A 21521-nucleotide genomic window follows, 5' to 3' on the forward strand; every position below is an offset into this window, starting at 1 on the left:
GCGTGGATGCATGCGTGTCTGTGGCTGCAGCTATTGCAAATTTGCACATGTTAAATTTTTAAGGGGTACTCTAGCAATTTAGTTTTGCACTTCCATAACATCGCAAGTGACAAATTAAAAAAGTAGGGGTCAGAATCGATGCAGCAGAGACTGACTGACTCAAAAACTTTGAGTCAGTCAAACTTTGCAAGCACAATGAAACTGCAATCTGTCAGCTTCAAATGGTGCATTGTATTAAAGACTTAACACATACTTTAGAATAAAATAAGGCACAGATGAAACAAAAAGTGATAAATATAAGTGATACAAAGTATTGAATCTAAGCAATATAAATACGAAAATCTACACTTTTATACCCTTTTTCCACTAAATTAGCTCTGATTCTTGAACCTGTTATGTCCAGGATTCTTGGAACCTTGGTGCTATCTAGCAGACCAGCATGTGTTTTCACCAGTTGTGAGCAGAATCACTGTTATCAAGGATGCATCATGAATGGAGGGTGTTGCACAATGCACACTGGAAGTAAACAGTAGAAGCAAGATGGTGGATTGCATTGATTACCTGCAAGTTATTGTTCTGTTTTCTCAGATTTTCTTTGTCCAATAAACAAGCATGGACCAACTAATAATAAGAGGAAACAGAAGTCTATTATGTGCAAGACTCAATCCCCTTTGTAGCCTGTAAAATGTGAGACACCCACTGATGTCATCATGGTTTGCACTTCAGCTCAAGGTTCAGGTAGAGAAGCAATTTTTCAGGTTCTGACAAATTTTGGTTAAGATGCTCCGAATGGTTCAAAATGAGGTGTGGGAATCAAACACATTCTCACTTCGACCTCATCACATATCAGTGTTTGGTCATGGACTTTCCATGTCGAGATATGACGTGCAAGATACCCCATGTGCATTGGTTGTTGATGTTGTTGGACACCATGTCAACTTTGGTTGTGTTTATGAAAGAAAGAGCAGGGTTTGGCTTTACACTTACACGGGAAGTGAACACCGGCCTCCCGGTTGAAAGTTGGTGGTTGTTGGACCTCTTCACCACCCTATATCCACCCTAGTTGGACTATTGCCGCCTTAACTTGATGCCTGATGCCGCTGGGCGCCATTGGACAATACTGGCATCTGGCCGAATATTATGCCGACGTGAAAGGATGGCTTTTTTTGTTGGTGTCTAACATGGAAGTCACCGACCAAGTGGTTTTCGACGCATTTAGTGAGGCTGTGTTGGAGAACCGGGACGGAACTCATTCCATGTTAGTGGAAAAGGCGCATCAGTGTTTAGTATGGAAATATTGGATCCTATACATCCTATGATGCAGCTTATTAGTTTATTTTTGATAACACCCAGTTAAGGAGGCAAGTGGAGTGACAAAGTATCCCATCCATTTTATTCTGAATACATGCAATTTTGGAATGACGTGTTATTAAAAAGGGCGGGGGAGCTCTTTAAGACACAGTTTAGGCCTTTACCTTTGTCACTAATTGGGCAGTAAGTTGATATAATTTATTCAAAAGATGTATTTGTACTCCTGTCTCATAACTGTCTTAGTTCCTGTTTTGTAGAGCAGTTTATACTCAGACAGGCAAAGTTAAATAAAAGTAGACGGTGCAACACAACTAATAAACTAAGATATTTTGGCATAATGACATAATCAGTTTTGCAGACATTACACAACATATTTTACAGGCAGAGAAATGTACCCCACAACTACGTAGTGCCCTTTTAAACATAGGCCACCAAGCCATTTATTTGAAAAAAGATCTTTCCTGAATATTCCTATCTTGACTTTTTGATGATCTTTTGAATCAATACTCTGTGATATTTATTTCATCATAGCCACCTTTGGAGATTCAACTTTGAAAGTTTTAGGCTAAATGCAAAAGCAGAACATAAACAGGCGGCGCTGAATCGGCACCTAACAAAGTTCGATGTTTCCATTAAAAGATCAAAGAGACTCGAGGTGGGTATCAGGAAGATTAGCGAGAAACGGCGAAGCGAAGGGGGCAGAATGGAGAGTGCGGATGAGGTTGTGATTGTTTCGGCACGTCAGATGAGAGAAAATGTCAAAGAGAATGTGAGAGATGACCTCTGTGTTCATCGCCCATTAATGACCCTGCAGCTCCCAGCTTCATTTTCCCTCTCATCAAAAACATTAAAAAAAAACATTTCCTCCTGTCTCCAATAGTCATTTCCCCCCGCATTGTATTTATGTATTGAAAAAAAGGTAATAGATCAAGCACATTCCATTATTCTCTTATAAGATCATTAGCAAATATAATTAGATATGAAAGAAAGTAATTTGGAGAGGAGAGGGGAGAAAAGCGCTATCAGGCAGAGAAGACAGATTGTAGCATCAGAGTGTTTGGGCTTAAATTGCTCAGCGGAGGTATTATCAAGCCGGCAATCTTTTAGCCTCAGAAATAGTTTTGGAGACAGAGAGCGAAAGATAGAAAGAGGCCACTAACATTCACTTCATTGTGTTTCCCCCAACTGCAATCATTCTTTTTTACATTTTACTCGCTTTCCTCTTTTTTTTCCTCCTCTGAATCCTTCCATCCTGTCATACGCATCACCTCGTACTGGACCCGAGAGTTTGCGGCAAAACAAAACTGAGTTTATAAAAAGAAAACAAGTTGACATGGAGTCATCACACACAAAAAAACACATTATCACAGACAACAGAAAACAGGTAACCTTTTTTACCCACTTCTCGCACATATTGATTCGGCTTTTGTATTATTTTTGCAACTTTAAAAAACAGAAATAACACACAAATTGCGTTCCGCCTTGAAGTTGCTTCGCGAGGAACCTTTTCGCTGCACATCTTGTCTCTTCTCTCTCGCGCGCACCCCCCCCCCCCTCCACTCTCCACCTGCACACAGGAGTTTTCGTCACTCTTTGTTGCACCTTAACACCATACTATGTTTGTCTAATAGGGATCTGAGTCGAAAGCAGACTGAGAGCACAACAATCCTGCTGCGTTTCACCACAAATTTGCTTTTTTTTTCTTCCCTCACCCCTTCTTCTTCTTTAGTAGTGCTTTGAGGGATTGGGGGAGGGAGGGGGAGGAGGGTGGGAAGGGTGCAGAGGAGGGGTGGCAGGGTGGATGTGGATTTTTCTAGTCTTTTGTGCGAATCACAGGGAATGGTAACTATAAACATCCTGTATTCATTAAAACCATCTAAAAATACAATTTTGGAGGGGGGTGGGGAGGGAGCGGAGGGTGCGCTCACTTCCTCGCCGCTCCTCCTCGGTGTATACAAGCGGGCCGTGTTATGCCTGGTGCCGCTCATATTTACATATTTATAAATACTGGGCTGTACAATGAGACGGGGCTGTGCCAAGAACAACACTTTCTGCTAGTGTAGGGCCCGGATGCCTGGGAGAGGGAACAAAGGAGCCACAGCCACCTTCAGTGGCACAGAGAGGGTTCACAGAGCTTGACTTTACACACTGTTAAAGTCCATATGGAAAGAGATGATGACAGATGATGCACTGCAACCACACTGCTTTTCCTGCTTGTGTTTCTTTCTAGACTGATATACTGTGTGATAGAACATAACTTTTAATAAATATTTGACCTTTAGCCTAATTTAATGGAGGTGGGAATGTGAGTTTCCTGCAAACTGCCTCTCTCTGCCTTGTAAAGCTGTTATCTTCTCCTTAACCTCTGGTAGGGATCCCCAACCTTTTTGTTCTAAATGAAATAATGTCTACTCCTGACCCACTTGTCACCAGTTGCATATGTCCAGTGGGTGTGATGTATTTTTTTCCACTTTGTTTGATTTGAATAATTTTTAAAGCCAGCCACGTACAAGAGAAAAAAAAGAAAAGATCAGACAAAGCATAAAAATTAATGAGTTAACTATCTTGTGACCCTCAGATGTATCATGTGGCCCTTTGTGGGGGTCCTGACCCCAAGGAGAGACCACTGAAACAGATAATTTTGTCATTTACTGTCATCATAAGATGCTGAATCTCTCAACTTCAATAACTGATGAATTCACCCAATTTGTCTTCTTTTTTATTTACCTCTCGCAGTGCAGATTGTTTTATTTAGCCAGAGCCACAAATATCTGTCTTTGAAATTTCTGCCTCCACCTCAATACAATGGAGGTGAGTAATATTTAGGTTGTGGTGCTTACAGTGCTGAAGAATAGCATAAAAGTTTCTTCTCAGAAACAATACTCTGGATAATCCACAGAACTTGCTTTCACAGAACTACTTTCTGGGACTGCTCTCGACTAAACACGTCCCTGTGATAATAACTGGATTATCCAGAGTAACAGGGACACTGTTTTTACAATGCTGTGAGCACCACAAACACAATTCCATTCACCCCATTGTATTGGAGTGGAGACAGAAATCTCAGACACAGATTTCTCACAATCTGGCTGAATAAAGCCAAAAATAATCTGAATTGCAGGAGAGTGGAGAGTCTCAGCATTTTACGGTGCCTTTTCAAAAGCTTGAAATGAAATTAAACACAAAATATCAGCTGTGGGGAGGTTACAATACTTATCAACCTTCAGAAATATGTTCATTAAACCCTAATGACCATAGAAAATAGACAGAAAAAAGTAGAAAGCTACTAAAACAAAGGTCCCAGCATTTCTTAGTCATTAGCTATAATATCAAGAAATGCTGCACAAGCGTGCCACACTACCAGTCTCATGAATCATAGGGTGTTGCACTGCAAAATGCCAGCTTCTACTTGGTGAGTGCCTGTTGTGTGATGTTTTCACAGACTGCTATTAATGTCAGGTGATGCCTCTGAGACCACACGCTCACACTTATTCACACACACACACACATACACACACAGTCCACCGTATCCCGAGGCGGTCTCCGACACATGCTCAGAGTGCAGTGCTACGCCATTGTTCCATCCTCCTACCCATTTATCCATTCTGTTAAGCATGACACATGTATTAACAGTGGATGGATCCTGGAGCTGTGTGTCCTCACACCATATGTTTTCCTTTCCCAGGTCCTATCCTCTCCAATAACCACCCGTCTCCACCTGCTATATTGCAACATGCCACAAGAGGGCGAACTTGCACTTTCACATTGTGTTGTAGCGTTACGGCCATGTAATGTAGATTTACTGCCATTCTTCAGCTTTAATGTGAGAAAGTACAGACAGAAAGACTAGCTGAAAATGTTTTATTGAGATACATTTTTATCAGTATCATATCATCATGTATGCACACTGCAGCAAGCCCTTAGAAGGGCACAATGTTTGCAGGAAACACACAGCATTGCATTCATGTGATAAATGAATGCCAGGCAGGTTTTCTGTGTCTGTGAGGTGCATCTGCCGCCTGCCCGAATGGGAAATTAAAAACTGTGAGGGGAAGTTATGCTAAATCTATAAAGTTGGCCAGGAAATCTCTCCCCCTTCGCAGTGGCAGTTGTTTGGGGAGAAGGAGCACCGTGCTTAAATAATAACATTCCAGGTGGCTTAGTTAATGAACAGTGAAAATCAAATATGGGGCCTAATCTGGAGCTCGTTACAGGAAGTTTCTTTACAGGGAAGTCAAAGGCAGGAAGTGCCCTTGGGGAGAGACTACACACTTTTTGAAGCTTCAAAACAAGGAAACTTATTTTTGGTTTATTTAAGTTACAGTATATATCATACATAAAATAAAATTAAATCTTAAAGATTTGAATAAATGAGTATTGTTTAATTGTGGGTTTTTTTTAAGAAGAGTGTTTGAGCAAATTAGTTCAGATTTAGTTATGACTTCATATTACAGCATTTTTGAAAGTGCATCTCCATGAATAATAAAAAAAATACTGCTTTAAATGAATGTAGAGGTATGCTCAGCTATCTATATGTAAGCGTCAGTGTCTTATTTACTGTCTTAGCTTGCCACCTTGTGGTGAAAGCTGGTTATGAAATCATATCCTACACAAGAAATGACTTATAATCTGAGATGTGCTTGAAATTTGATGAGAAAACACCAGTTTAAGAAACTAAGAAGCCAAACCTTCAATATACATAGCTGCACTCTCACAGCCAGTCATGCTAATGGTGCCTCGTCTGATCTAGGATACTATGAGTGTGCATTAGGAATCAGATTTTATCTTCCAGTTTTTCAATCAACACTTCCACCAGTATCATTAGAATAAAAGAAGCGATCTGTAATTATCCTTTAGTATCACTGGAACCATCTGACGCGACGGACGTGGAGCATTAAAAGCAGAAACCCATATGAGACGTACAGTAAAGTAAATGTTGGTTGGAGTGATGTTGGGGTTGTTCACTCCACGCACAGACAGCCCGAGAGTTATTACCCGGCGCTGAATCTAAGAGATGTTTTATCATGTTATTAGCTCTTTATTTTCCCTCTGTTACGGCGGCACTTCCTTTCATTTTGATATCCATTTCCGTCCTCGCGAAAGCACTGCTCAAATAAACCTGTGTTTTAATTTGGTTTTGTCAGATTCATAACGCCACTTTAAAAGAACATGACATGCAAATGTGTTCGGCGGTGTTTTATTGCAAAATAATTTTCTAAGAAGTTGCTGAGGGAATGAAAGTGTAGAGAAGGGAGGGGGGAGGGCTGGGGACAAGTTGTATTATTTAGTGGCCGCTGCTGTGGGACCTAATTACAGTTATGCATTTCTTACTGTCTCACCGAGTCTTAAAACTTTTTTATTAGAATTACTCACTTCACTTCTCACCCACTGTCACACTTCCTGTCACACTTATTGAGCCAACCAACTTGATTGTAACAAGTATGAAACTACTCCAGTTGTCATAACCATAATGTGTTAGCGTCTCATATCATTTTAGAAATGATTATTTCACCGAGCACCCTATCGCAGTCTCACAGTGTAAGCTCCTGTGTACAGAAGATGCAAAAATAAAATTAGGGAGAAATGAAAGGCAGAGTTGTACAGTAGATGTAGCGATCTAATGAAAGCTCTGCTGACCTTGCTCATGTAAAGAGCAGCCTCTTGCCTTGCTAATAGTTACTTGCTGTGGTTGTGGTGGTAACAGAATAACAGGGACACCTCAGAATGAATCACAAACTGAAACAATAATGCTGCGAAAAGAAAGTTTCACTGATATTTTCAACTATATGGACATGGAGGGAATCTGAATGTATTTCACTGTGAGATGTTCTTGTTATTTTGTCCATCTTGTTTCGATGCTAAATATCTCACTTGAGTATACAAGAATTTACCCCTTAAGCCAAGATGAAAACAGGTGAAAACAATTTTGAGATTTTGGCCTATTTTGCAAACATCTTCTTTCAGACTACTGCAAAGAAAACCTCAAAAGAATACAAATTCGGATGTACGAACTACTACTTTACCATAGTGTCTTATTTTTGTCTTTAAAAATGTATGGGAATTAACAATACATATCATTAAAAGCCATTTTGTCAAAGTGAATTTTCTGTCATACTCTGAGCCAAAAATCTCCACTTCATTGGCACTTACACACAAAACTTTGCAGTTTTATTCCTGTCTATAATCTGAAGTTTTTTACAGAGGGGTTTATTCATATATTATTCATAGCCTTATTTATGTAACGTTTTATTCCTAAAAACATTGCGAAAACTGATTTTGAATTCATGTGGTGAAAAAAAGAGATATCAAAAAATACCCTCTGAAAAACCTTTGACTCTAATATGTCAGCAAAATGAGCCTGACTTTATCAAATGTACAGATTTCTGTTCCAGAAATGTGCGCAAATCAATGCATATTAAGTTAGATAAACATACAATTTGAGAAAACTTAATAACTGTTAGTTAAATTATAACTAAAATTGGGACTGTGAGCTGAAAGTTTTTCTGTTGGTCATCCTAATCCTAGTTATCTCTATGTGTGTAGAAGAGGCATTTAAAGGTGAATTCACCGAAATGTCTCCATTATCTTTAGCAGTATCTATCTATCTATCTATCTATCTATCTATCTATCTATCTATCTATCTAACCATGCAGATACTTTTGGTTTCAGTAGTCCAGGATTTGAAGTGTTGGTCTTTCACAGTTCAGCCATCACACTATTACAGTGGAGGTGATATAGATTTTGTTTGTAGGACAGTTATCTTTAAAAACTGTAACAGCAACATGGTTTTCCCAAAACACTGTTTCTGTTATTGAGGATAATTTCATCTCTGGATAGTTTCAGCTGGGACTATACCAAAGAAATAGTTAATCAGAAAACTGTTGACAGTGAGATCTGTGGATTATTCAGTGCATTAGGACGGCCGTGGAAGAAGTATTCAAATCCTTCTCTTAAGTAAACGTATCAATACTACATTGTTAAAATACTCAGTTACAAGTAAAGGTCCTGTTTTCTAAATTGTACCCAAGTAAAAGTGCAAAGTATTAACATCAAATATACTTAAAGGTCTGAAAGAAAAAGTGCTCATTATGCAAAATGGACTATTTCAGATTCATATATATTGAATTACTGAATTATAATTAGTGAGACATTAATGTGTTCATCACTTTAAAAGTTGCAGCTATTGAAGGTGAAGCTCATTTTAATTACTTTATATACTGCTGGGTAGTGATCTATAATAATGCATCATCGTTTATTGGTTTACTGCAGTTATATTAATCTGAATCTACAAAGTAACAAGTCAAAGTAAAGTGTACAATATTTGTCTTTAAAATATGGTGGATTACAAGTTTAAAGTAGTATACAAAGGAAATACTCAAGTAAAGCACAAGTACCCTTAAAGTTGCACTTAAGTACAGTACTTGAGTAAATGTACTTAGTTACATTCCGCCACAGAGCAGGGACAGTGGCAACAGTTCTATTCACCTCCTTTGTATTAGGGTGAAAACTCAGAGTCTGGACCAGTTAAAGCAAAAAATATCTTTCAGACTAGCTATAACTGCAGGTAAGTGAGAAAAGAACATTTTTGTTTCTGTAATTTGGTTGAACTGACCCTTTAAAGTCTTCAAAGTTTGAGTGTCTATGGCTCATTGTGCAAAGCTGACAGTCTCAAATATCTCATCCATCCATTTAGCCCCACTGACAGTATGATGCAATGCTGAGGGTGTGTGTGAGTGTGTGTATGTTTGGGGTCGGTGTGTTGGGTCCGTGGTGCTAATCTGCCTCTTGTTCTCTCATTGGCCGTAGTGCATCTCTGGGTAGGAGAGGAGGACCAGCCAATGACCCATGACCCCGCGCTGACCCACGACCCCAACCATCTTAACAACGACCTTAACCACCCTAACAACCATAACCTAGGTGACCCAGAGGGGCTGGACGCCCACGCTGTAAACAAAGACTAACGGCCCACACCGGAGCAAGGCAGGATGATGAGGATGAGGATGAAGGCGATGATGATGAGGAGGAGGATGGAGGATAAATGAAGGAGTACACTATAACAAAGACTTTATTTAAGATGAAAAAAAAAACACATACTACCGTCAGAGTCAAGAGAAGGCGTGAACTATATGAAGGAAAGTTTGGGACAGTTTCCTTTGGGGGACGGATTTGCGAGATGCTTGGACACTAAACAAAGTGACGGCAACTTTCCTGTTTTGTCTCCTGTGGTCTGAATGCCCCTTGTCTTTGTTGTCTTTTCTCTTATACAATGTTTTTTTTTCTTTTCATTTGATGAAACTACCTGTCTGATTAGCACTTCCTGTAACTGGCACCGCAATCTGATACATTCCTTGAGCTAGATAGGTGTGTCTTTTTTTTTTCTTTTCTTTTTTAATTAGGACTGAAGTGTAGTGCTTAATCAAATGCTTTCAAAGACTTTTTCTCTCCTGTTAAATGAAGTTATTTCACGAGTCCACGGACCACCATTATATTGTACCTGGAATGTATTCTACTGTAGAATAGAAACTTAACCGGACTGTTGACAGAGACCAAGCACATTTCCTGTCAGACCAGCCGCTTCTGGCTCTGCTATCAGCTGTCATAGAGTCACTATTTATGTCCCATGACCATGCATCACACTGATTATGGTTAACAAAGGACAGGGCACACCATTTGACAATCTGCAATGCAAGTCTGTGTCCAGGAATAATATGCTGGTAGAAAAACATACCCACAGTTGACTGTTGATGATGGTGGTGTTAATGATGATTGTGGAAGACAGAATATTCAAACTGCCCTAAATGTACTTATAATATTATATCCCCCCACCCCTCCATAACCGGGCCAGTACAGGCCTTCACCCTGCTATATGGCTCCCTTTGTCTTTTTTTCCTGTTCTGTATCATTCAACACGGCGCCCATAGACGCTTAATGTACATAGAGAGATATACAGTAGTTAAAAAGAAAAAAACAAAACAAAAGTTTTAAAGCATTTGTGATGAGGAAAAGCAAAGTAGTTTACACGGCCACATCTTCAAAAGGTAGGCATTTCTTCTAAGAGTTTGACTGAGAAGAATTAAAAAAAAAAAAAAAAAAAAGATCTCGAAAAAAGGGGGAACAGTTTCTTTCTTTATCGCCCTCCGCCCCTTTCTCTTCATCTCTCATGTCAACCTCAAGGACTTGCAGATGTTTCTAAAATACTGCCACCAATCATTGTTGCACAGTGTTACTGACTACTGAAAATGGTTTGATGTATTTACTTTAAGATGAGAAAAAAAGAACAAAAAAAACTGGAAAAAAAAGACATATTGTGTATAGCCTTAGATACAAGTCATCTGTTATTGCTTCTACAAAGCTATGTAGCTGTGCTAGACCGTAGGACGTAGGGTTGATTTTATTTTTAATTTTTATATGTACTGTACATTAATGCCTTCTCCATTTACTGATCGAGGAAAAAAAAAAAAGAGGAAAAAGATGACAATCGTCTCCTGTGCTGCAAACATATTTGCCCCCATATATACAGAATCCATTATGCATAGAGGGACTTAATCCTTTCTTATTTCTTTTCATTTGTTTTGGTTCTCAGAAGTATTTTGCACTGTGATAGTATTATAAATCCAACCTATACAGTACAAAACTAGCTAACTAACTAAACTGAAGGTGTGTGTTTGTGTGTCCCTTGGCATTGTGAAATGTTTCTACGTCATTTTTTGTGAACCCAGAGAAAAATTCTAATGCGGTATGTACAGTCCAAATATAATACTTATTTTAGTTTGAGCAACCTCTATACTGTATGTGGCTTTGACAAATTGTTACCCCGATTTTCTTTTGTATGCAAATTCCCTTTTGACCTGCAGCGTAGGCCCGTTACTGCTTTAGCCTGCGTGATTTTCAGTGGCTCAAATTCCAACTTGAGGAGATTCTGCTGCAGTACAGCCTCAGATTTTTTTGTTTTTCCATTTCAATTTGATTTATGTAGATTACAATTAACCATTCTTTCAATTCCAATATGCCAGGAAAAGAGGGGATTAAAAACTAAAATAATAAGAGTGAGACATATGAAATGTGAGAAGTATTGGTTGTAGGGAAATATAACAGGGTGTTTGAAGGGAGGAATTCTGGGAATGGGGTCTGAGTAAACCAATCAGACGTATCCTGCTGGAGGCACTGACCAGTGGCTTTGACCTCTGACCCCATCTCTGTTTTCCAGGGGTGTAAAGATGAGAGATTAATGGCGAGAGTCTCACTTGGGCTCTCTCCTTCTCTGAACCAGCTATAATGAGCATTCCACTCCACATATTATGTACAAAACCTGTCTTGTGAGCTGAACACTCTTTATGTTTCACTGTACCCTCATGGCAGATGCTTTGTTTTGTAACTACTGAACTGTACTTATAGTAAAAATAAAATGTATTCAAACTAAAAAAAAAAAAAAAAAGGATTCTCACAGAGCAACGGCCTGTTTCATGTTTTTAATTTCTTCATTTCTAACAGAGCGAGAGTCGGGAAGGCGAGCCGCCGTGTCGGAGTGTCACTGTGTGATCAGATGTGGGTAAACTGTTTGGAAAGTAGTCCATCACTTCTAACACAAGTTATTATCTCTCAGTCAATTTGACGGCGAAGCTTCACGGACTGTGATCATGATGTCGAATACACACAACTAAATTACTGTCTACACCTCTTCGTCTCCCAAAGGTGTCCATAAAGTAGCTGTAGTGAAACAATGTGGGGATGATGGGAGGCACGTGAGCACGCTCGGAGCATCCCACGTGGCAAAATGTAAAGGGAAGATTCAGACATTTAAATGACTGCAAATCACTTTAGGATTAGAGATGTGTAGCACATATCATACATCTTTGTCTTTTGCCTTATCTCTGTCTCTGCTCCCCATTCAGCTTTTTTGTCTCGAGGTTAAGTTCTTTTTGACATTGAATGCATGCACCTAACTTCTCTATCTTTGTCTCTTCTGGTCCACCACACTCATTTTTGAACAGTCTCCCTTTATACACCACTCTTTTAAATCATATTTTCTAAGCTGAGAGCCACAAATATTCTGTCCACACCAAAAAACAGTTTTAAATAACATGATTAGATGCTTTACTATCATAGAATGAAAAATCAGATACCTCATCCAATGGCATTCTAGCTGTTGCTAGGAGATTTACAGTAAGTTGTTGCAAACGAACAAGACAACAAGATAATATTCAGCAGTGAGAGAAGAACTAAAATCCTAAACCAAGCCACAAAACTACATTTCAAATCTTACTTATCAACAAAAGGTACTAAAAGTAACAAAAGTAACATATTCAGCATGCAGAAAAGTCGTGTGCATGTAAATATTACTTAGGAACTGCCACAGTAAGATGCTGGCAGGGCTCACCCACCCTAAGGCCCACACACACCAAACTGACATCAAAGAGCTAATGGAGTGTCTCGGCCAAAAAGTTCTGTTTTAAGACAAAGCAATACTACAGCCAATGTTTACCCAGCATGTGTGTCCTGCAACCTGTGACCTGCGCCTGAGAGAAAGAAACTGTATAGCAGCAGGCAGCAGTCGTGTGTACTCATCATTAAAAAAGGGAGGTCGGAAACCTGACAGGATGAATTGAAGATGCTAGTGAGCCAGTTAGCACATTAACAATACAGCCCCCATGTTGAAAGAAGAAATGATATTGATCATGTGCTACCAAACAACAACACAAACAATGACTGGCCATTTCTGTGAAAGAGCTCAGTCATACCTAATATAACAAGTTTGTTTTGACCTCACACCCTCTTGACTTTAGTTGTCTGTTTGCTTTCCTCATTTTTCTTTCTCTCCTTGTGTGCTGAACTGAACTGCCAGTCAGTGATATTTCTCACTGACGGGTCCAACGCTAATCCAGTATGCTGAATTGGCAAAAAAAACCCAAAACAACAAACAGTGCAGGACACACCATAAAAACTAGGGTGAGAGACCCTCACCGACAGCCCAACATTGACCAACAGCTGACTGTCGGCTTGGTGTGTCAGGGCTCTCCCACAGGGACACTGGTTGGCACATGTTCTGCAGCCTGAAATAGAATTAAATGTAATTGAATTATTAAAGCATGATTAAAAAATTAAAAATGTATTAAGATTTAGAGAGTTAAAAAGATCAGTGTGACAAGTTATTGTGAAACGTACTGAGAAATCTGAATCCAATATTCTGTTATTGCTGAAGATAGTAATCTGTTTTTGTTTTTAGTTATTTCCCCACTGTATATATATGTATATTGCATATCCACTGCATACTTTTAACAAACTCTGGCACAGATTAGTATCCATCTGTTGCTGTGCCTTTGATGTGTGCTCAGCTGCGGCACTTGAGGATCAGTCAAATACAACCCTTTTATGACATGTTTTCATACTGTGACAAATTAATTTTAAAAATCTGAGTGCAGTCATTGATTAGATCATTTGGAGGCGCCTTTGCACAAATGCATTATTTTGATGTTGATAAGAGAACAATAAATTCCAAAGAATATCCAGAATTTTCACATTTTTAAACCTTTTAACAAAGTCCAAATGAAGACTTTGTTAGGGTTAACCAGGGCAGCAATATTACCCAATTACCGGGTCCTGACCCCCATCACAGGTTGCAAGGCCTTCTTGATTTTAAGTAAAAAAACTTTCTTGAAAACATACAGTAGGTCTATATTTGAGCATTTTGTTCATTTCTGTGAGAAAAACTAAATAGTCAGGGGACGTCAGTTTACTCAGTGATAGAGAAGGGGTCTCTTAAGGAAAAACGTTGGGAGCCACAGACTTACATCACTGAAAAGGCCAATGTTGTCCAAAAAAGAAACAATAACTGTACAAATGAGACATTTCAAGTTTTTATCTGTTCATTTAAAAACTGTTTTTTATCCTAAAGTTTCAGTTAAAATGGGTTTAAATTCAGCGTTCAAGGTCAGGCAGAAATGTACATCAGTGGGTGCCAGTACAAATACATTTTGCAAAGCAGTCCCCTCTTATCATAACAGCTAACTCCAACACAAAGTTTCCCCCCACACAGCCCAGCTGGCTCAGCTGACTGTGCTTTTCAAAGGAAGAAATATTTTACGGTTGATCTGCGCCGCATTGATGGAATCCGTATTTGTGTTAACCTAACGTCAGGACCCCAAAGGCTGCCGTGCCGCTGGGAGGCTGCCCAGGTCAATGCCTTACTAATTTTTAAACGGATCAGCTGCACCGCACCAGATGTGGGGGGCCTCATACCACGAGTCTCCCAAGTCTGTTCCCAATAAAACTCACATCCAGAGGAAGTAACTGTTTGACTGGTTTATATCCACACACATGTACATACACACACACCACCAAGGATGTTTCAGATGGCTGGATGTGAGACTGACCAGGAACAATCAGGATATTACTTGCATTGCTAGTGAGTGTGTTCTGTGTGCACTACATACTGTAAATTTCAGGGGTGTGTGTTTGCATGTGGGCATGCATGGATGGCTCTGTGTGTGTGTGTGTGTGTGTGTGTGTGTGTGTGTGAGCCCTTTACATCTGAGTAGGTGTGTGTCTCCATGTAACGGCGCACATGTGTCTGATTAAAGAACACATTAGGTCATCTTTCATTCCATCCGGCCTGTCGTGTATGTGTGTGTGCGAGTGTGTGTGTGTGTTACTGTTCAGCTGAGCAATTTCAACATTTGAAGCGACCTCTTTCACAGTGTGATGAACACCGCTCTTTGCCCTTCATTTAACTTCCTCTCTCGTCATTTGCTCTGTCTCTCCCCCTGTCTTTCAATTCTCTCTCTCTCTCTCTCTCTCTCTCTTTTCAGTATCCATTTCCTCTCATTTTCCTCCATGGCATGTTGTGCAGCCGTGTGTGTAAGCACATGTTTGTGCATGCATGCTGGCGTGTTGTATAATTGTCTCCGTGCTCGTGCGTCTACGTGTGGATTGATGCATTTCAGATGACGCTTTGCAGCGGTTTGCCGTTGCCAGCGTTTGGTTGGTCACCGGGCAGATGGTGACCCACAGATGAACCCGTCTTTCTGCTCATTTTGTTCAGCTGCCTCTAATTTTCCCTCCTCCTTTACATTAGAATGGCTTGGCTCTTGCAGTGCAGTGCTTGGGCTTGACCACGAGAGGGCGCAGCAGACCAGGTTTTGGTGCAAGAGCTGGTGGCGGGTACGTTCCTCCTCTGAGGAAGTTGTATGCTGCATTGCAAAGCAGAAATTATTTGGAGGTTTTAGCAACCTTTTAATGTTTAAATTTAACTGTTCTTTGGCCAACAAAATCACAAATAAACACATTATTTATTATTTCCCTATTGTAATTTTATTTGTGGAAGTGTCTTGAAGGCAATTTACAGACCAAATAACTATAATAAATATAATATATAATAATTATGTAATCAAAAAATAAAACTGAAGCATTGTTTTTGGTGCCTGCTGCTTCCGTCTTCTTCCTCTGCGAATGGCGGGTGAAAGAAGGACTCCTGTAACTCGTAAGGATTCAGCGTCTTGCTCAAAGGCACTACAACAAAAAGGACGTTATGTGTCTTCTGTTTCTAGCGTGTCATCATTTATTTCCTCCCTCTTTTTGGTCTGCTCTCTGCCATCTTCAGACATAAGATCTCCTCCCTGACTGGTCTAAGCAACAACTCCATTTTCTTTGTCTAAAGATTTTTCTTTTCTTTTTCTGTTTTTTTTTCCCCTTTTAATTGTCCCTTAGTAAGCTCTCAGTTTTGCGGAGGAAGACTAAATAAGATTGGGGTACCCTTTTACTGTGCAGATCTATTTTATTTCTGTTAAACACTAGTTTAGTACCTGCCACCTGCTGTGTTTTGCTTGGGGCTTAGATGATGCAGTTTTCTCTTCACTCGCATTTTCTTTTTCCGACCTGAACTAAAACTCTGCTTAGGTGGTTAAGTTTAGTTTTATTAAGTTATTTGATCTGGCACCACCTGAGGGTACTTTTCACCTTCTACCTTCTTCTATGGTTGTCATTGTTTCAATATAACCAGAGTGTAAGACAGCCAGGAACACTCCGAAAGAAACAAGAAACACTGGTGTAATATAAAATCACTGCAGTGGTTTACAAAAGGCCTGCTTTTTATTATTATAATGTTGGTAACTGAAAAATTACACTAAGTTAGGTTGACATGTTCCTTCCTTCTCCCTCTAGATCAGATGTTCTTAATTGTTTTTCAGCCAAGGACCATGATATCTGTCCCTGGGAATAATTTCACGTAGCTTATTTTTGTACACCTCTATAGTCTTAGTTGTGTGACAGAACAGCACAAGAGGAATGTATAAGTAAGACATGAGATATTTATTAAAAGTATTTGCACCATCTCGGCACAGAACTGCAGTAAAACAATGCAACTGATATCTCTTTAATTAGCTGCAAGCAACACTGTACCTAAGCAAGATAATGAAGGCAAGTCAAGAGAGAAGGGCTAATTCGAAGTGCATTTTAGAACACACACATGCACACACATGTGTACACACACACACACACACACACACACACACACACACACACACACACACACACACACCTCACTCTTCGTCCCAACGTAGGCAAAATAAAATGCCTATTCTGAGCATTAGCAACTATGACCTATTATGGATTTAAAAATTAAAGTAGTCTTCAATGAAGCCTTTTGTAAATTCAGGATAAAACATCTGCATATCATGATTATTTAAATGAATGAAAAATATTTCCACACACCCCTTGGCAGAGGACCACACTTTGAGAATCACTGCTCTCAAAGCCTCCAAGAGCTGTAACACAGGATTCATGCAGACATGCAACTTGAATACACTGCACAGAAGATGGACTTCATTTCAAACCATTTGAAGTCCAAACCTAAATTTAAAATGATTTATTCTATAATAAGTAAATATGTCATATGGACTAAACTACTGATTACTGTTTTATGATGTGGTAAATATGCAGTCACAATATTAAAGTATTCAGTATACAATGCAAGCAGTGGTAACACAATTTGTACAAACAGCAAATCAATCGCCATCAATTGATTATTTAATTAATTCAAAGTCTAAAATGACAAAATGTATCTGATTCTATTATCTTAAATTCTTATCTGTTTTTACATCCCTCCAAATTGATTCTCTATGAACTGTTGATTGGACAAAACAAGCATCTTGACGACGCTACGTTGGAGTGTGAGGATGTATAATCAGCAGCTCTCACTATTTTCTGACATTTTCTAACCAAACAATTAACAGATGAATCAAAAAAGAAATCAATAGACTGATCAATAAAGAAAAATAACCGTTAGCTACAGCCCTGATTTTAAGCAGAACATACACTAAGAAATGCTAATGTGACAGCTTGCCCCCTCATTCTCATGCATCCTTCTGTTTCCTGCTAAGCATCTGTGCTTACGTATGTGGGTGTGTTAACGTCTGTATGTGTGTCAGCGTGTGCCCCGGCAAATTGTGTGTATGTGTGTGTGTGTTTGTGAGTGTGTGCGTGCTTTATGCAGGGCTAGTGTGTTGCGGCCTCCCTCTTTCTCTCTCCTGAGCTCTTATGAATCGATGATCATGTGGTGTAAGGGAGATAGATGGCCCCCAGCTCCATCTTGTCTCCTCTAATTGTAAAATATTAGTTACATTAGACTCTGGCCCATGATTAATGGAACTTATTTGGAAGGTGGACTCTCTCTCTCACGCACACATACTTTCTTTCTCCCTCTCTCCCTCTCTCTCGTGGTTACCAATGGTCTCCAAAGTCTCTTCCTGAAAGAATTGAGTGATTTCATGTAAAGCGGACAAATAGGCTTCCCGTGGTAGAGAAAGTGAAGGAGAAAAAGACAGGAAAGAGAGAAGAAGAAGAGGAGGGGGAGAGGAAATGAGGAAGGGAGATAAGAAACAGGGGAGAGCTTATGGAAGGGGGTAAATAACAGCTCTACCAGAAGAGGTTTTAAAGAGTTGTGGTGTTGGTTGAAAGCGATTTAAGCCCCTCGCTAGATAATTCTGAGTTAGATTATTCTGTATGCGGGATCACACTCAAAACGTGATCAAGTCTTGATCGTGTTTACAAGCTGATCTCTGTGAAAAAGGGATATTTTTGTCTAATGCTAATGTTACCTGCCTCGCATCCAAACAGGAGTTGCGAAGTTCAGACGGTGAAAGTTTTGAAGCCTGCACTGCGGAGCGGGAGCAGCACAGAGTTCTGTTCTTGTTTTAGCAAGCTGAGAGAAACACATGCATGTACGGACACACGGACGTGATAACTCCTCTCCTCCTGTTTTGCACAAATTGGATGCAAGTCCTTGAGGAGCACCTGGCAGGGCAACGTGACACACACACACACACACACACACACACACACACACACACACACACACACACACACACACACACACACACACACAGCACTTCAGTCTCTGTGTTGATAACACTTGCTGTTCTTCAGCTGCAGCTTGTCTCACTTACACCTGCTACCAGCAAATACAACTGATCCATGATCAGCATGTGTTGTGGTGAAGTTGGCGTCATGGCCGTGTCCTGCGTATCTTTTTGTGTCCTGCATGTTTTTTTGTTTTTTTAATTTGAAGTGCACCGTGTTGCATTTTAAAGTCCAGATATCATAACCATATTATTGTAAACTTCTCAAAAAATATGTTTAAGTGTCATAATTGTGAGGATTGGCATTTTACACATGTAAGCAGAAATATCAATCACTTTCCAGCACAACCAAACATTCTGTCTGACAAACACAACTTGCAAGTTTATTATTTCATTGATACAGATGTTTCCATGGCCACAAGAGGAGAGAAAGTGACAAGAGGATGGAATTTAATTTCTGAAACACACCTCCGTGTACTTAATTTGATTGACTTCATTTTTGCTGTCCGTTTCATGCCAGCAGTTGTCATCACTCATCAATCAAGTGGATTAATTATCGTCATCTAGGTCAAAACATATGCCAAATATAAATACAGTTAAAACTGGAATTATTGGCTCAATCTGCCTCTTAACGACAAGAAAAAATATCTATAAATAATACTTAGAAATAGTTAGTGACATGCTTCTCTATAGTGTTTAGTTGAATTAGTTTAGATTAGCTTAGAATAAGTTGAATTTAGTTGAAGTTGGTTTATTTTTTTTTTTTGTCTTATATTCCAAACATTTTTGCAGGTGTGTTAAGGTAACTAGCAGGAGAAAACAATTTGAAAATCACGGCCATTTAACAGCACATTTGCTCTTTGATAAAGCTGATGTTAAATACAAGCCCTCTGCTTAGCGAGACACTAACAGGTGAGAGAAGTAGTTTGATCTTTTACTTAAGTTAAAATAGCAAAAACACAATTTATATATTGCTATTACAGGCAAAAGTCTTCAAGATGCATAGATATTGTTAATAAAAACTAATTAAGTATCAAAAGTAAAAAATACTTTTAATCAGCAGGCCCCTGCAGGAGAGAAAAAAATAAATAAAATTAAAAAAACCTTTATAGGATGGATTGTGCTATCTTACAGTGTATGTCACAGAAATGAATCAGAAATGCTGCAAAATGTTCTAGTCGGCTTTTTTGGGCCATTTTGCGCAAAAGAAGAATAACATAATTGCAGTAATTCAATACAAAACTATACATAATTATGTTTCATACATGTATAGAAACACTGCAGATATAGAAATACAACAATGCTAATTAAACCTGTGTTCTACATTTGGCCTCCAGTTAGCAACCACATCACACCTTATGTCCACTCTTACAAAATACCCGGCAAAGAATCTTTTTGCACGCCTGATCCAGCCCTGGAAATCTTCCACACATATGTCCAGACATACATTCATTGCATTCATGTGGCTGGTGCTCATAAACTTTCCACATATGGAAAACAATTCCTCTGTGGGGTCGAGGGATGGAGAGTAAGGTGGAAGAAAAAGGAACACAAAGATGGGATGGACTGTAGACTAGTCTGCTAGAGAACAGCCACATCCTCCCCTACAGTTTGAAAATGCCCCTTTTTTCTCACCTGGCACAAGTCTTTGATAGAAGTCATCATGAAATCAAAATAGACACTCAGTGCTGAAGGTCCTGATAAGAAGATTATGCTTTTCTCATTTCTTTTTAGATGTAGATTCAGTGTATGAGGTGGGTTGTCCCTGTAGTTATCATTAGGGTTTCAGAAAGGAGGTTTGGTGGTGAGTGAGTTTCAGAGAGAAAACAGTTGAAAAAATGAATTTTGAAAGACACAGTCACTGAATACATTTTGTGTGAAATAATGAGAAGTGATGCACAGTTTAGTCCACACTGACCACTGATTGAATAGTTTTGAGTAAGTGAACTCAGTGTTAAACAATGGATGTTAGGGATTGTTAAAAATAGTAATGTAGCATCTAGTCAAGGTAAAGCAACTAATTATTTATATGTTGGCTAGTTTACTCTAGAACTATGTCATTATTGTCATTATTTACAACCAATGAGCAGCATTTATAGTTGCCTCTCTCCTCTAATGTTTTTTTTTTTTTTTTAGCAAAGAAGTTATTATAAAGTTGTTGGGCTTGTTGCATGTTTCAGTGTTGCTATATTCTCTTGCTTTAATCATCTCTCAGTGTTCAGTTTAAATGTAACAAAACATGTTCATAGCTTTAAATCATGAGGATTTGCAGTGTGTGTGTGTGTGTATATATATATGTATGTATGTATGTATATATATATATATATATATGTACGTAATAAACACTTCTACAGTTACTTTCTAAGTAGTAACCAAACCCTCCCTTCCTCGGGGTCCCTATGGCAACATCTTGACTGTCTCAGTCAGTCTGCCTGTCTGTTGCTCTGTGTTTTCTAACTGTTTCCCTAACTTTTAGCTGTTATCGCTGTGTATTGAGGTCAAAGGAAGTTCATGATGATTAATGCAGCAGAGCAGCCGATGCTCTTTGTGTCAGAATGTGAGTGAGAAGCAGGTGGCCGGCATATCTATCAACCCCCTCTGCCCTCCATTTTTTCTTTTCTTTTTTTTTTCCTCTTTATTGCTGAGAGACATGGATGACAGCCTGCACACACACACACACACACACACACACACACACACACTCACACTCTCACACAGACACAGACACAGGCTCACATGCAGTTGGGCATCCATTATCTGTGTACAGTGACAGGTCAGCAGCAAATTGTGCCTCCCTCAGTTCAGCAGGGACTCTGACTGAGGAAAAATAAGGCGAGGCCGGGTGTCTAGCCTACAGAC

The 21521-nt window shown here is 39.3% G+C and overlaps 1 protein-coding gene across 7 annotated transcripts in view; it reads left to right on the plus strand.

The window, feature by feature from the left end:
* znf536 (zinc finger protein 536) overlaps positions 1-21521 on the plus strand; it is a 266177-nt gene that overhangs the window by 229189 nt on the left and 15467 nt on the right. The window contains exon 8 of one of the 7 annotated variants that reach the window (XM_049562931.1): positions 9118-11749. The exons of the other annotated variants lie outside the window; for them this stretch is intronic. Coding sequence (XP_049418888.1) covers positions 9118-9272 — 155 coding nt within the window. The 3' untranslated portion in view covers positions 9273-11749. Of the gene's footprint in view, positions 1-9117; positions 11750-21521 lie in introns of those variants that run through there. 7 annotated transcript variants of the gene reach the window in all.

The sequence above is a fragment of the Epinephelus fuscoguttatus genome, linkage group LG2, assembly GCF_011397635.1.
Source record: "Epinephelus fuscoguttatus linkage group LG2, E.fuscoguttatus.final_Chr_v1".
Lineage (NCBI taxonomy): Eukaryota > Metazoa > Chordata > Actinopteri > Perciformes > Serranidae > Epinephelus > Epinephelus fuscoguttatus.